Below are 14,373 nucleotides of genomic sequence, written 5' to 3' on the forward strand. Positions count from 1 at the left end.
GCCCTCATTTACATACTTATCAGACCCTGGGTCAGGCTTTCTGCAAGTTATAGTGGGGTGAGAAATAACTGTCAATGCAGGGTTAGGATAAATGTTGTGCCCTTGTCAGAGCAGAGTAAGACTAAAGTCCACTGAAGAAGCCACTTATAGAAGGCCATTGGATGTGGCCAAGTGAGGAGTCAGAAGAGCCAGCTTTGATATTTGCCTCTGCCACCAACCAGCTGTGTCAGCTTGAGCTAGTATGCTCATCACTCAGCACAGTATTCTGATCTGTAAAATAGGGATATCAATTGTTCCTATCTCTATGCTTATTGCACGGCAGAGCACTTCAGAAATGGTAGACATACATTTAATTGGTAAGGAAAAGGTTAGCAGCACAATTAAGGTAAAAGTCACACATTTTTAAAAATTTTGCTGATAAGTTATTCGCAGCTCTACAAAGAACCCCCTTTTCTTAATCTGCCTCTAAAAGACCATTTCATTCCTCCTCCTCCCTCCTTAGTGCCAGGCTCTGTGAGCATCCCTTCTGAGGCTGAATTCCCATTCCGTCTGTCCCTTCTGCCTCCATCAATTCCAGGTCACACTGGTCCCTGGGAGTGCCTTCCAGACCTGGACTCAGGTCCATTAGCCAGTGAGGGTGTGTGAGACTTCCCCTTATCTTGTTTTTGCATTAAGCTTTGCGCATATTAACTACAAATGAATTTTCTTTCCCGTTTTGAATAAAAAATGATTTGATTTTACTGAATTATCAGCTCAAAGTGAGTGGACCGGAGGCTAGCTGGAGTCTGCTGGTCAGAAAATCTGACTCAGCCTGAGCGTCCTGTACAAAGAGTGAAGCAAAGAGAGCACTGCATTGGACGCCTTGTCCTTGGCAAGTTATTTCTCACCACCTCTGGGCTTCTGGGTTTCTCTCCTATAAAATGCAAGTTGGCCAATGACTCGTAGGTCTTCTAGCCAAGACCTTAGTGATCTGATGAAGACCTCTGTTTGCTGACATTCAAAACAATTGCGCAAAGTGTTAAAACGTGTTCTTGTTACTATCTGTAACAAGAATCAAACAGGCAGCTCCAAGGACCTTAGCTCTAATCAGTCCATTTTGGGCAGGGGTGGGGCAGGGAGGAGGGGTACTTGCCTGCTTCTGAAATGTCCTGAATTACTGTCAGAAATGGTTTTACAAGGCTCGACTTGAGCAGACTCAACTTATTTTATACACTTGACATTTATCTATATCATAGACCCAGCTCTCCTCAGACAGAGGGTAGAAAAACTCAGGATTCCTGTATGTGAACCAGACTTTCAAGGAAATCACATTTCACACATATCTCCCTTATTTTTATATTGCTACTTTCATCGGCCCATTTTAGTTAGACGCCTACTGCTTCTCACAATGACTTTTTGATGGTGAAACCGTCTTTGATGGCCATTTTAAAGGCCCTAAAAGCTAAGTGACTTGATAGTGATTACAAAGAAATCCCCAAGGAGCTTGTTCTTGAGACTCCTATAATTCAGCTTTCAGACCACACATGGGACAGCAAGTACCTCTCTTGTAAGAAGTGCTTTATTAAATCAGCCTCATTCTGATTGGAGGACCCCGTCGGGTGACCAGCTGTTCCTGCTTTGCTTGGGAATTTCCTGGTTTTAGCACTGAAAGTACCCAGGAACCCCTGAGTTCTGGATGAACCAGGAGAGTGAGTCACTCTAATACTCAGGTTTCTCAAATTTCAGTATATGCAAGAATGAACACATGTGATGATTAAAATTGCAGATTTCTGAGGTAGGTGATTCTGGTCCAAATGTTTTCCTGACCATACTAAAGAATACTGGTAAGTCTTATAAATTTGTCATCCATGGCATTTGACATTTGACTACTCGTTGTTCTAGAACTCATCAGCACCTCAGTATCATGTGGGAGCTTTTGAAAAATACTGGTGCCTGGACTTGACCCAAATCATTAAAATTAGAATCTCCCGGAGTATAGTCAAGGCATTGGGATTATATTTTTAAAGTCCCCTCTCACATCAGGAGAACTACCAGTAGATGGGGCAGATGCAATGGCCATTACTTACCTTGAGATCCACAGTGTCTAAACCCTCAGCAGGCAACTGGCTGCAGCCCCTCCACTTCCCACCATTCCCCCTCCTGCTATAATACAGGACACATACTTCGGAGTGCAAGGTGGCAACATTTGCTGAAATTGAGGACACTATCACTTCTAGGTATAAAACATAAAGAAACTTTTGGATAAGTGCAAAGGAGATATGTATGAGAATGTTAAACTATAGCTTTGATTGTAATGACAAGAAACTGAAAACAATCTAAATGTCTAGCAACCCGAGATTGGATGAATAAAGTGTGATGGTATATTCACCCAACAGAACACAATATTGCCGTGAAAATGAGTGAATCAGAGACACATATACCAGCGTTGGAACAAAGTTACCATAAGATTTTTCTAGTTAGAGTCTACTGTGACCAACTCCTTAGAGACTTACAGACTTCACTTTGGCAAGCAGAGTGTCCTTTAGCACAGGGTCCCTGACATCAGTAACACATGGTTGCATAGCACAGAAAGCCTCATGCCAGCTGGTAGAGCTCATTTTGCCTGTTCTCAGGAAACAAATTTCTTTTGGTATAGAGAGAAATTCTATAAGAATTAGGTAGCTCTTTGCAATCTTAAAATATCTGCATTGCAATCTAGAAGTTTCACAGACTGACATTTTAGTACTGGTTCCTGAATTGCTTTTAAACAGGTACAATTCTGATGCTGCATTCTCATTCATCATCCTCTCATTGGCCACACATAGCAATAAATCCATTAGAAATGAAAATGTGTCCTTGAACCCAGGATTTCAAGGTTGTTAATCTTATTTGGCTTTTCTAGGTTGCTGACAAATGTTTATTTTTAAACGGCTACAGAGCTTACCTGGTCCTAGTTTGGCCACGGCATAGAGGAGGTCGTAGTTGAGGACTGGCGTGGCATCGCTGATAGGCTGCCAGCCAACGGGAGGAGATGCAGGGGGTGAGATGAGAAACTGTTTGGCGGGCTGCGGTGGAGCCAAATGAAGTTTGTCTCCGTCTGTCTCTGGAGTCTGAACCTTTCGAATAGAGTAGAAATGAAGACATATGATTTATTACGGCCTCAGGTGTGCTATGTTGGTACACTAAGATACAGAGCCTCACTTTTAGCCTGTGACAAAAGAAGCAATGACCCAGGCTATAATAATAATTATTACTTACCTCACCGCACATGCTCAATTATCTTATTTCGTCCTTAAAACAGTGAATCTCAGCCTTTAGTGTACATCAGAATTACCTGGAAAGCTTATTAAAACACAGATTGCTGAGCCCCCTCCTGGAGTCTCTGATTCAGTAGATATGGGTTGGGGGCCAATAATTTGCATTGCTAACCAGTTCCTGATGCTGACGCTGTTGGTCTTCAAATCTACCTTTTCCTACTATCCTCTTTTCCTCCCTTTCTTTCTTCCTGCTCTCTCTCTCTCCTCTCTCTCTCTCTCTCCTCTCTCTCTCTCTCTCTCTCTCCTCTCTCTCTCTCTTTCAGTTGACGTGAAATTCACATAACATGGAATTATCCATTTCAAAGCAAACAATTTGGTGGCCTTTAGTACGTGCCCAAGGTTGTGCAACCACCACTTCTATTTAGATCCAAAGCATTTTCATTACCTTAAAGGAAAACTTGCATCCATTAAACAGTTACTTCCACTTCTGTCTCAAGTCAGAACCTGGAAACCACCGATACGCTTTCTGCCTCTCTGAATTTACCTATTCTGGACATTTCATATAAATGGAATCATAGAATATGTGACCTTTTGTGTTTAGTTTCTCCCATTTAGCATAATGTTTTCAAGGTTCATCAATGTTGTAGCATGTATCAAGACTTCTTATGGGTGAATAATATTCCATTGAATAGATAGATCACAATTTAATCTATTTGCCCATTGATGGACATGTGGGTTGTTTCTGCCTTTTGGCTATTGTGTGTAGTGCTGCTATGAACATATGTGTATACATATTTGTTTGAGACTTATTTTTCATTCTTTTTGATATATACCTACAAGTGGAACTGCTGGGTCAGATGGTAACTCTATGTTTAACTTTTTAAGGAAAAAAGTCGGGTTTTAATAGATGAGAAAACAGATTTCTATAAGTCACACAAGTAATTAGCAACGTGGGATTTGGACATGGGTCTGACGTCAAAGTCTAAGTTTGATGTCAAAGTCTAAATTCTTTTTCTTTTTTAGTTTTTATTTTGTTTTATTGTGGTAAGAATACTTAGCATGCGAGCTACCCTCTTACCCAATTTGTAAATGTACAATATGTTATTATTGATTATAGGTACAATTTGGTACAGCAGATCGCTAGAGCTTATTCATCTTATTTTACTGAAATTTATACCCGTTGATTAAAAACTCCTCATTTTCTTTTCTTCCCAGTCCCTGGTAACCACCATTTCACTCTTTGGTTCTATGTATTTTAGATACTATTTTAGATACCTTACCTAAGTGGAATCATGCAATATACGTCTTTCTGTGACTGGCTTATTTCACTTAGCTAATGTTCTCAAGATTTATCCATGTGACATACTGCAGAATGTCCACACTACACAAAGTAATCTACAGATTCAATGCAATCCCTATTAAAATTCCAATGAAATTTTTTTATAGAAATAGGAAACAATAATTCTAAAATTTATACATAATCACAAATGACCACAAATCAGCACATTTCCTTATTTTAAAATATATTACAAAGCTATAGTAATCACAATGATATAATATTGGCATAAAGATGGACATGTACATGAATAGAACAGAATAGAGAGCTCACAAATAAATCTACACATATAGAGTCAACTGATTTTCAACATGGGTGTCAAAAATACACAATGAGAAAAGGACAGTCTCTTAGACAAATGGCGTTAACAAGATATCCGTATGCAAAAGGATGAAAATTAACATTATCTTACACCATACACAAAAATCAACTTGAAATGGATTAAAGACTTAAAATCTAATACCTGAATCTGTAAAACTCCCAGAGGAAAGTATAGAGGAAAGGTTTCATGACATTAGACTTGGCAATGATTTCATGAACATGACACCAAAAACTCAGGCAACAAAAACAAAAATAAACAAATGGGACTATATCCAACTAAAAGTCTCCCATTCAGAAAAGGAAACAATCCACAGAGTGAAATGGTAATCCACAGAATGGGAGAAAATATTTGAAAACTATATATAGGTTAAGGGGTTAGTCTCTAAAATATATGAGGCAATCCTCTTAACTCAATAGTGAAAAAAATCAACAACTAATAACTCAATTAAAAAATGAGCTAAGGACTTAAATAGACATTTCTTCAAAGAAGACGTAAAAATGGCTAATAGGAATATGAAAAAAATGCTCACTTCACTAATCATCAGGAAAACGTAAATCAAAATCACGAGATATTACCTCACACCTGTCAGGATAGTTAATTTTGAAAAAACAAAAGACAACAAGTGTTGACAAGGATTTGGAAAAATTGAAATCCTGTACACTGTTGGTGATTCCTCAAAAAATTAAAAATAGAGCCACAATATAATCCAGCAATTCCACTTTTAGGTATTTATTCCAAAGAATTGAAATTCAGCCTTTGAAAAGATATTAGCACTTCCATGTTCACTGCAGCACTATTCACAATAGCCAAGATGTGGAAATAACCCATCCATCAACAGATAAATGGATAAAGAAAGTGTAGTATATACATAAAATGGAATACTAATCAGCCCTAAAAAGAACCAAAGTCTATAGTCTTTTCACTGTATCATCTTTCCAAAGATGGAAACAATGTTTATTGACCAATAAGAGGTGGATCAAGATACCTAATGTTGAAATGAGGATACTGATGGAACATTATGTACACTGATTTTCTATGCCGTGGACTTTGTGTACCTTGCCAAGAATTACTATCTCTTTTTGGAATAGCCAGAATTTATTTTTGGATTAAAACACAAAATTGATTTCCATATGTTTGTAACCTTTTCTCATAAATGTGAATCACTGAAAAGGTATACAGTCCACTGTCATATAATTTAAATTTTAATTATAGCCCTTCCAGTTAGGTTAGGAGTAGTTATTAGAGCATTCTTGACAACTATTGGCTAGCATTTATTGTGCATTTACCAAATGCTACGCACTTGAATACTTAATAATTAGTTTAATCTTCAAAACAACAGAACAGGGATATATTTCATCATCTCCATTTCATTGATGAGGAAACTGAGAGCCTCTGAGTTACATAACTTACCCAGGGCCCAGGCTCTCAGCCTGCATAGCCTGCTTTCTAAACCTCTATGTTGTCCCTGCCTGGGAATCATAATATAGGATTTTTTATCCCAGTGGGCTAATTATAGACTACAAACCAATATGAAAGTAGAAAAGAGTTCCATTTACATTTTAAAAAGGAAAAAAATTACGTAAGGAAAATGGATTAACTTTAGAAAGAATTACCTTACCTGTGCAAAGTAGAGTTTTAATTTTTTCCCTCTGAACTGGGTTTCATGAAGCTCTATCCTGGCTCGGGCTGCAGATTTGGGATTGCTGAAGTTTATTCGGACACGTCTGAAACTCTTAAATAGCTGGAACGTCACACATTCATCATAAGTCCGAAACAGACCCTCAAATTTTTCCTGATAAAAACAAACACAGAGGAAAATCCATTGGTCCCATATTTTATATGATGCCTGATCTGACAAAAAAAAAAAAGCCTAAGTATATAAATAGTCTATTCCTAACATAAAATTAAAACAAAACACCGGTTATGTATTTTTCTTTTCATCTATCCATCTGATACCAGGTGCTAAACATGCCTGAGGATTCAGTTAAAGGACTCAAAATCTAGGTTCAGGGATCTGTAGAGGATAAGTGAATGAGGTCTGAAGTGCATGAAAAACCTGAAAATTATGCAAAATGCTGAGTAAGTTTCTGATATGTGTTTCTTTCAGGGGAGAGAGATCATAACTTTCACAAGGTTACCAAAGAACTCTATTATCTCCAAAATATTAAAGCTATCGAGCAAAGCATATGGTAGACTTTATTAGTAAGTCTCAATCTTGGAGGCACTTTTCTTGCCTAAAGACAGAGTTGAGAGCCCACACTCTCCAAACCCTTCTAGCCAGACAGTGCCATGTGATTAGTCCTGGTCAATGAAATGTATGTAGAGATAGGAAAAAGCCCTTGAGAAAATTTTCAGTCTCTTTCTCTGAAGACACCATGCGATCCAGACGATACAGGAGTCAGAAGCAGAAATTTTTCTCAGCCTGGGTCCATGAGTGGCTGTATGGAGTACAAACACCTTTCTCCCTACTCGCACTCCATCCTGTAGAAGACTTTGCCTTGACAAGGGGAAAAAAATGGACTTCTATTGCATTAAACCACTGAGATTTTGGGGTCCTTTTATTCCTGCACCATAACCAAGCCTATCACAACACAAAGCAATCATTTAAAAATTTTAATTCAATGCAATTTTTAATTCAATTGAATAAATCTTTATTAAATGCTCACTTTGTACAAGGCTTGGTTTTTAGGCTTTAGGAGGATACAGAGATGAGTACCATTTTGTTTTGACTCTCAATGATCTAATGATCTAATGTGAGAGGTAGACACAGAAACAAATAAGAGAATGCTCATATGACTTGGAAAGGCATAAAAGGAAAATTAGAGAATTTAAAATATATATGTATATATTAATACCATCTCTCTGGTGATTCTTAGCTTTAAAAATAATCCTTATTATAAGTAACAAAATCAGTGCATGTTAAGTTACTGTGTCTTCTTAATGGAAAATAGCCACCAAGGAAATAACTTTTATTAAAAAAAAAAAAAGCTCTGATTCTTTTACTTTCATAATAAAAGATATTTTGTCATAAGAATGAGTATAAGTGGGAATGAAGGTGCACAAAAGATTTAATACTGCAAGATTCATTGAATTTTGATTTGTAAGGGATCTAAGAGATAATTAACTCAACCTTTCCCTCCTCACCTGCATCATTTTACAAATCAGAACCCTGAGGTCTGAAGAGATAAGGACCTGTCCATGGCCACATGGCCAGTTAGTGGCAGAGCTATGACCTGGCCAATGTCCTTGTGACCCTGAATAGAGAGATGCTTTTAACTACAGAAAAAATTACACTGCCAGAATGAGAGAAAGAGAAAGTTGCTCTAAAAAGAGCAAGAGATGGATAGCAATCAAATGACCCAAGACTCTTATGTGACCACGTCTAAGAGGATCAATGAGGTGATACAGGGCTCTGAGTTTGCACAGGAAGAGGCTCCCACACAATAGAGAAGGTCTTCCTGCTTCTTGGGCATCCCGATGAGCTCATCTCAGACCCCCAAGTCCCTGGCTTGTGATCTTTCCAAATGCTGTTGCCCATTTCTGAGATTCCCCAGGATGTGGCCTGCCATAGTTTCCCCATTTTTGTCTCCTGTGTCTGCACATATTCTCTCTTTTATACCATGTCTATCCAGTCCAGAACATCAAACAATATACTCAAAGCATTTTTTAAGTTTTATGATACGTATGGAGATTTGAGGGTTTTTTCCTCCCCTTTTCAGACCCATTCTTATTCCCCTTACCCTATCAAGAGTGAAACAAGAGCCTCCTTTACTAATCCTTGGGTAGTTTTTCTTATCTCTCAAGGATGTGGATCAGCCAACAACCAGGCCTGGGGCCTCAGCTACCATGCCAAGTGGGCTAGTTAATAATATGGCGCTTTCCTGAACAGAAATCTTTGTGAATACAATGTGTTCTGGTCAAATCATAGCTGGTGGTTTGATTAATTTGGGGAATTTTCTGGAATGGAAAGAATTAGATTAAAAACTCTTATTTCTATATAGAGTATCATCTTTTTTAGGACAAAATCCCTGGGTTTTCTTTGTGGCTCTCTGTTTTTCCATTTGCCGTTCGGGAGCTCCACTTCCATCCCCACCCCAAGGCCTCCGCACAGGCATTGACAAGATTTGGAGGGGGAGGCGCTCTTTCCCTTTGAGTCTAACTCACTGCTTTTTCATTCTATAGTTCTTCTGAATGCCTCACATTCTCAGTTGTTTAAAACTATTTGGCCTTAAAAGACTGGAATAAGAGAAAGGAATCAAGAAGTCCAGGCTTTAGGCTTAGGGGAGGAGTGACAATAAATGGCTTATGTGCTGCCTCTGTTAGGAGGCCTTGTCAGGTGTCAATAATGATTGGAATTGTTTTCTCCACTGCTCCTCAAAAGAGGGCTCCAGGCAGCACAAACATCAAGCTGGAGTTGGCAAATGACAGAAACCTTGCTGATATTCCTTTTTGGGCCTAGGCCAACAAGTCAAAAGATCCTTTTCACCACATCTGGTGCTCGGTCCAGAGCTCAGGGGCCAGGATATTGATTGGACCACCTGAGGACCAAACTCTATTACTATAATAATGATAATAATAATAAAGTAACATTTACTTGACGTGTCCTCTCTGCATAAGTCTTTCGAGAATTTGTGGGGGTGGGGGTGGGCAATGACACATGACCATGAATTAGGGACTTGCTAGCCATCCCCATTTTTTTCATAAATGACCTGACAAATATTTCATTTGCTGAGGCAATATAATACCAGACCAAATTGGTTAGAGGCAGACTCAGTACAGTGAACCTGCTAGATATCTCCTTAGGCAAAACAGTGACGTGAACAGAGCCAGCCCCAGGGTTCCTCCACCTGCCCTTGTAGCAAATCGTCCATGGTTTTGATGCCCAGGTTCCTATCAGTACACAGTAATATTTTGCTGTCCACTGGCCGGCATTTCCTCCAGTGTGGTACCACACAAACCCAATAAATTCCTCATTTCCTCAATAGTTAGTTCTCTTTGTAGCCACTGGTTTGAGTAAAGTTCTATAGCAGCAATCTCAAACTTTGGTCTCAGGACCTTGCTATACACTCTTAAAAATTATGGAGGATTCTAAAGAACTTTTATTAATGTGGGTTTCATCCATCAATATTTATCGTAGGAGAAATGAAAACTGAGAAATTTAAAAATGTTTATTTATAAATTCATTTAAAAATAATAATAATGAACTCAATATATATCGAAATAATCTTTTAATAAAAAATAACTCCTTTCCAAAAGAAGAAAAAAATTTAATAAGAAGATTGGCATTGTTTTACATTTTTGCAAATTTCTATAATTTCTAACTTAAAAGAAAATACCTAGAATTCATATCTGCTTCTGTATTCAAGCTGTTACACTATGCTGTTTTGTCTGAAGAGTATGGAGAAAAACTGGCCTCATCTAAATATATGGTTGAAAAAGGGAGGAGTATTTTAATGACTTTTCAAATAATTATGAATATTCTTCCTTGATACGTCATTAAAACTAGACTAGTGTCAGTCTCTTAAAGTATATTGCGATGCTTTTACTTGATTATATTCAAATCCATTTATCTATTTTGCACTTTAAAGGATTTTTTTTTTTTTTATCTATGCATGATTCTATAACAGTGTGCAGTGGTCATTTGGAAATATTCATTCCCTGAGTTATGAAGCTTTTCCAAATGTTGACACATTTCATTACACGATATCAAAAATCACATTCATTGATATTACCACTTATCTTATCAAAAAGTCCTTAGAGATTGGAAAGCTGTCGGATTCATGTTGGTGGATACAAATTTTTCAAAATTCTAATTTTTGCTTGAAAGTTCACTTTTTATCATTGGCAACAAACACTGTAGGTTATTTTCCCTGAAGTAACATGCCCACTCATTCATTTTTGAGAAATGGCTGTCAAATATTAAAGTCTACATAACTCTTGTTTGTCTGTTATTTGTTTTTTCAAGTCAAAATGGTATTCCATGAGAAAAATGAGTGCTTAGTTCAGCTTAAAACAGCTTAAAATGTTTCCTCAAGTCAGATATTGTATTTTGGCATGCTACAGAAGTGCTTTATGTGTACTCCCCATTTCATTATTCAGATTATTTAAAAGACTCAAGGGTAAAGAGTTAATAAAATTAACAACTTCTGCTGCTTCATCAAGAACATTCTTATGTAAAATTGGTATTTCCTTTTTTTTTTTTTTTAAACTGTGAGTCTGTGGCTGCAAAGAATACAAATACTGCTAGTACAATTTGGTGCCACTGCATTGATTCATACCGAAGTTGTAACCACTACTGCTTTTGTGCCATGGGTATAAACATCAACATGGTTGAAAAAGGCAAATCATATCTTAGTATAGTATAAGGATAGTTTTGACCTCAAGGGAAATGGTCTTGGGAATTCCCAGGAGTCCGTAGCCTACCCTTGAGGACTGCTGTACTCCAAGATCTCAGAAAAAGTAAAGATTTGGTTGGCTTGAGGTGAAAACAAGAGGTCTAGTGAGAAACTTCAGGAAGAAGACAGATCATGCAAGGATGTGTGATGATAGCGATTACAAGCTGCAGGGATGTAAATAGGATGAGGATGGTCTTGGCATATGTGAGACTACTGGTAATCCTGACAACTGTGTGAACACATATGGAGGGGAAACAGATTATTATAGACTGAGGAGTGAATGAAAAGGAAAAAATTTAAGAAAGAGAGTTTGGCAATGACAAAGAGAGAGCTCGGATGATAACTACATGGGAAGTCAGGGTCACAAGAAGATTTTTAGTAGTGTGGGGAGACACTTATTGGTTGAAGAAATAAAGCTACTGATGAAGGAGAGAGAAGAGGCTGGAAAGATGAGAGGGTAGTAGATGGTAGAGAAAAGGAGAAGAGTTTTCAGAAAGAGTTGGAGGCATTTCTTCTTATGAGAGAGGAGGTGACTAAGTAAGCGTGGATGAATTTGGAAATGGAGCAAACAAAACTGAAGATGACTTTTTTTCTTCCTCAGAGAAGTGGAAAGCGAGGTCCTCTTTTCAGAACAGGGAAGGTGAAGGGAGACAGAGGGTTTGAGGAGCCTGAGGAAGATTTAGAACAGCTGCTGTGGTCAGAAGTAAGGAGAGTCAATGTGGATAAATCAAAGGACAATGGTATGGGTTAAATTACATTCCAGTACCTCAGAATATGACCTTACTTGGAAATAAGGTCATTGAACATGTAATTAGTTAAGTTGAGGACATATTGAAGTGGGGTGGGCTCCTAATCCAATATGATTGTTTTCCTTATAAGAAGACAGCCATGTGAAGACAGAGAGGCTTATGGAGGACATCATATGAAGATGGAGGATTATAGTGGTGCATCGACGAGCCAAAAAATGCCGAAGATTGCCAGCAGATTGCAACTGCTAGAAGCTAAGAATAGAGGAGGCAAGATCCCCCTACAGGTTTCAGAGCCTTTGTTACATCAGCCTTAGGAAATTAATACAAGTAGTTATGCACCACTATGTGACCAATTGAATCTGGGGATGATACAGTTTTAATAGAGCCAACCAATACAATTATGCCATTTTTCCCCCTAGGGGAGTATAAGTAGAGAGCTGGGCCATTCCGGGTGTGTGTGTGTGTGTGCAAGACAGGTATGTGTACACGTGTGTGTGGGGGGCGGGGGAGACAGAGTGGAACAAGAAGGAAGAGTGTTCAATGTATCCTACTTGACTGGTTGATACAAAACTCCAAGATATTTTATAGAATATTAGAATATTAAAATATTACCTTTAATGTATCTCTAGACCAGGCAGGCTGCAGATAAACAATATCTTCTAATGTATTATCTCATTGAATTCTCGCTTTTCTAAAAAGGCTCTCTGAGGGAGAGTTGGAATTATTATCCTTGAGTAGTATATGAAGCAACTGAAAGCCAGAGAAGTTAACGACCGCCTCAAAGTCACGCAACTAACTGGTTAGTAAAACCAGAATTAGTAAGCTCAGTTGTCTATACTACATAAATATCACTGATGATATGCAAACAAGTGAAAAGTCTAAAATACAAGAACAAGAAAACCAGCTTTCTTTGTCAGTCCAAAAGAACAGCGCCGTCCATGAAGATGTGGCTACCAAGGAATTCCATTGGTGCCTTTATCTGCATTCCAAACGATGCTGCATGCTTTTATGTATTTGTCAATTTTCTCACTTACGATCCCTTTGGGTATAAATTACCGTAATGAGAAATTCAGCTTCTCTCAAAATCACAAGGCTCTCATCTGTCAGATAATACTTCCCAGAAACTGCCGAAGAATGAAACAATTCATTTAAGTTTATCACCTCTCAATGAATACCACTGACAGGTCATGTGCAAATCCAACTTTAAGGATCACACTGAGTTTTATAGGCCCCTCAGGAGGGCCTCCTGTCAAAAGGACTGCTATTGTAAATCTTCCATAATTTCAGACTCCTTATGTGAAAGCAGTAACCAGGCCTGAATGTGGAGGATAAAAATCCATCTGGATTTTAACCTGTCAGGATTTCTTAAGTCAGGCAAACTTGTATTAAATCATGCTTTGTTCCATTAGTGGTCCTGATATTTCCTAAATAAAAAATCAACATGAAAATGAGGCTCTCAACCTTTCTTTACTGATTAAAAAAAAAAAAAAATGGACAGACCTCATGTCACATAACTGCTTCAAGAAAAGTCCTCATGAGAGACAGAGATCTAAAACTAGACTCCAAACTCTAAAAGGACCCGCTTTGTCCTAAAACCTCATGGATTCACCGCTTGATTCCCTCAGCAGAACACTTTCCGTGGTCTGCGTTTGATTCTATCCTTTCATTCCCAGTAGTGGCCTGAAAGTTCACGGTCACTGGATAACATTGCTATGCACGCGAGAGCACAGTTTTACTTCTCTTTTCTCTGATTCCACTGAGCCATCACCTATGCATTTAGAACCGGAAAAACAGAAACAAACAAACAAACAAAAATTCTCCCAAACTAAAAATATGTACAGGGGCTATAAACTGGAATGATCTTTGAACAGGGGTGAATCTAAGTATTGCAGAGCCTCCTGAAGCTTTGACAACTTGGGAAGCCCTCTTTAAACAAAATCATAAAAAATTAGGCACAAAAGTGGGATTTTTTTTTTTAGAATGAAAAGAAAAAATATCATAAGGAATAACTTTTGTAAATTTTACAAAAAGAAATATGACCATGTGAAGACATTGTCCGGGCCCTACCAGGGTTTTGGTAGAGGCCCATGCAAACGAGGGGTCCTAAAGCTGACATTTTATTCACTTTCCAAGAAATGTGACTAAGAGACTGAGTCTACTGTGTGATCACCAAGTACTCTGGAGTCTAGGTTTTCAGAACAGCTAAAACAAGTACAGTGCTTACATTATTCTTAGCTGATGAAGTTCATTTCCCTAAGTGTTTGAATGAGAGCCAAGCAATTTGCATCTGCAAAGTTTCAGCCAAAGTATTGTATTAGAAATGGCTGTGTCCCTG

At 38.1% G+C, this 14,373-nt stretch overlaps 1 protein-coding gene across 3 annotated transcripts in view; it reads right to left on the reverse strand.

The window, feature by feature from the left end:
* The window catches only part of RCAN2 (regulator of calcineurin 2), a 241,914-nt gene that overhangs the window by 16,427 nt on the left and 211,114 nt on the right, over positions 1 to 14,373 (reverse strand). For all 3 annotated transcript variants that reach the window (XM_011354772.2, XM_011354771.2, XM_011354774.2), the window contains 2 exons: positions 6,513 to 6,686; positions 2,924 to 3,095 (listed from right to left, as the gene is read on the reverse strand). In XM_011354772.2, the coding sequence (XP_011353074.1) occupies positions 2,924 to 3,095; positions 6,513 to 6,686 (346 nt within the window). The remainder of the gene's footprint in view (positions 1 to 2,923; positions 3,096 to 6,512; positions 6,687 to 14,373) is intronic.

Source organism: Pteropus vampyrus, unplaced genomic scaffold (genome assembly GCF_000151845.1).
Source record: "Pteropus vampyrus isolate Shadow unplaced genomic scaffold, Pvam_2.0 Scaffold18, whole genome shotgun sequence".
NCBI classification, from domain to species: Eukaryota; Metazoa; Chordata; class Mammalia; order Chiroptera; family Pteropodidae; genus Pteropus; species Pteropus vampyrus.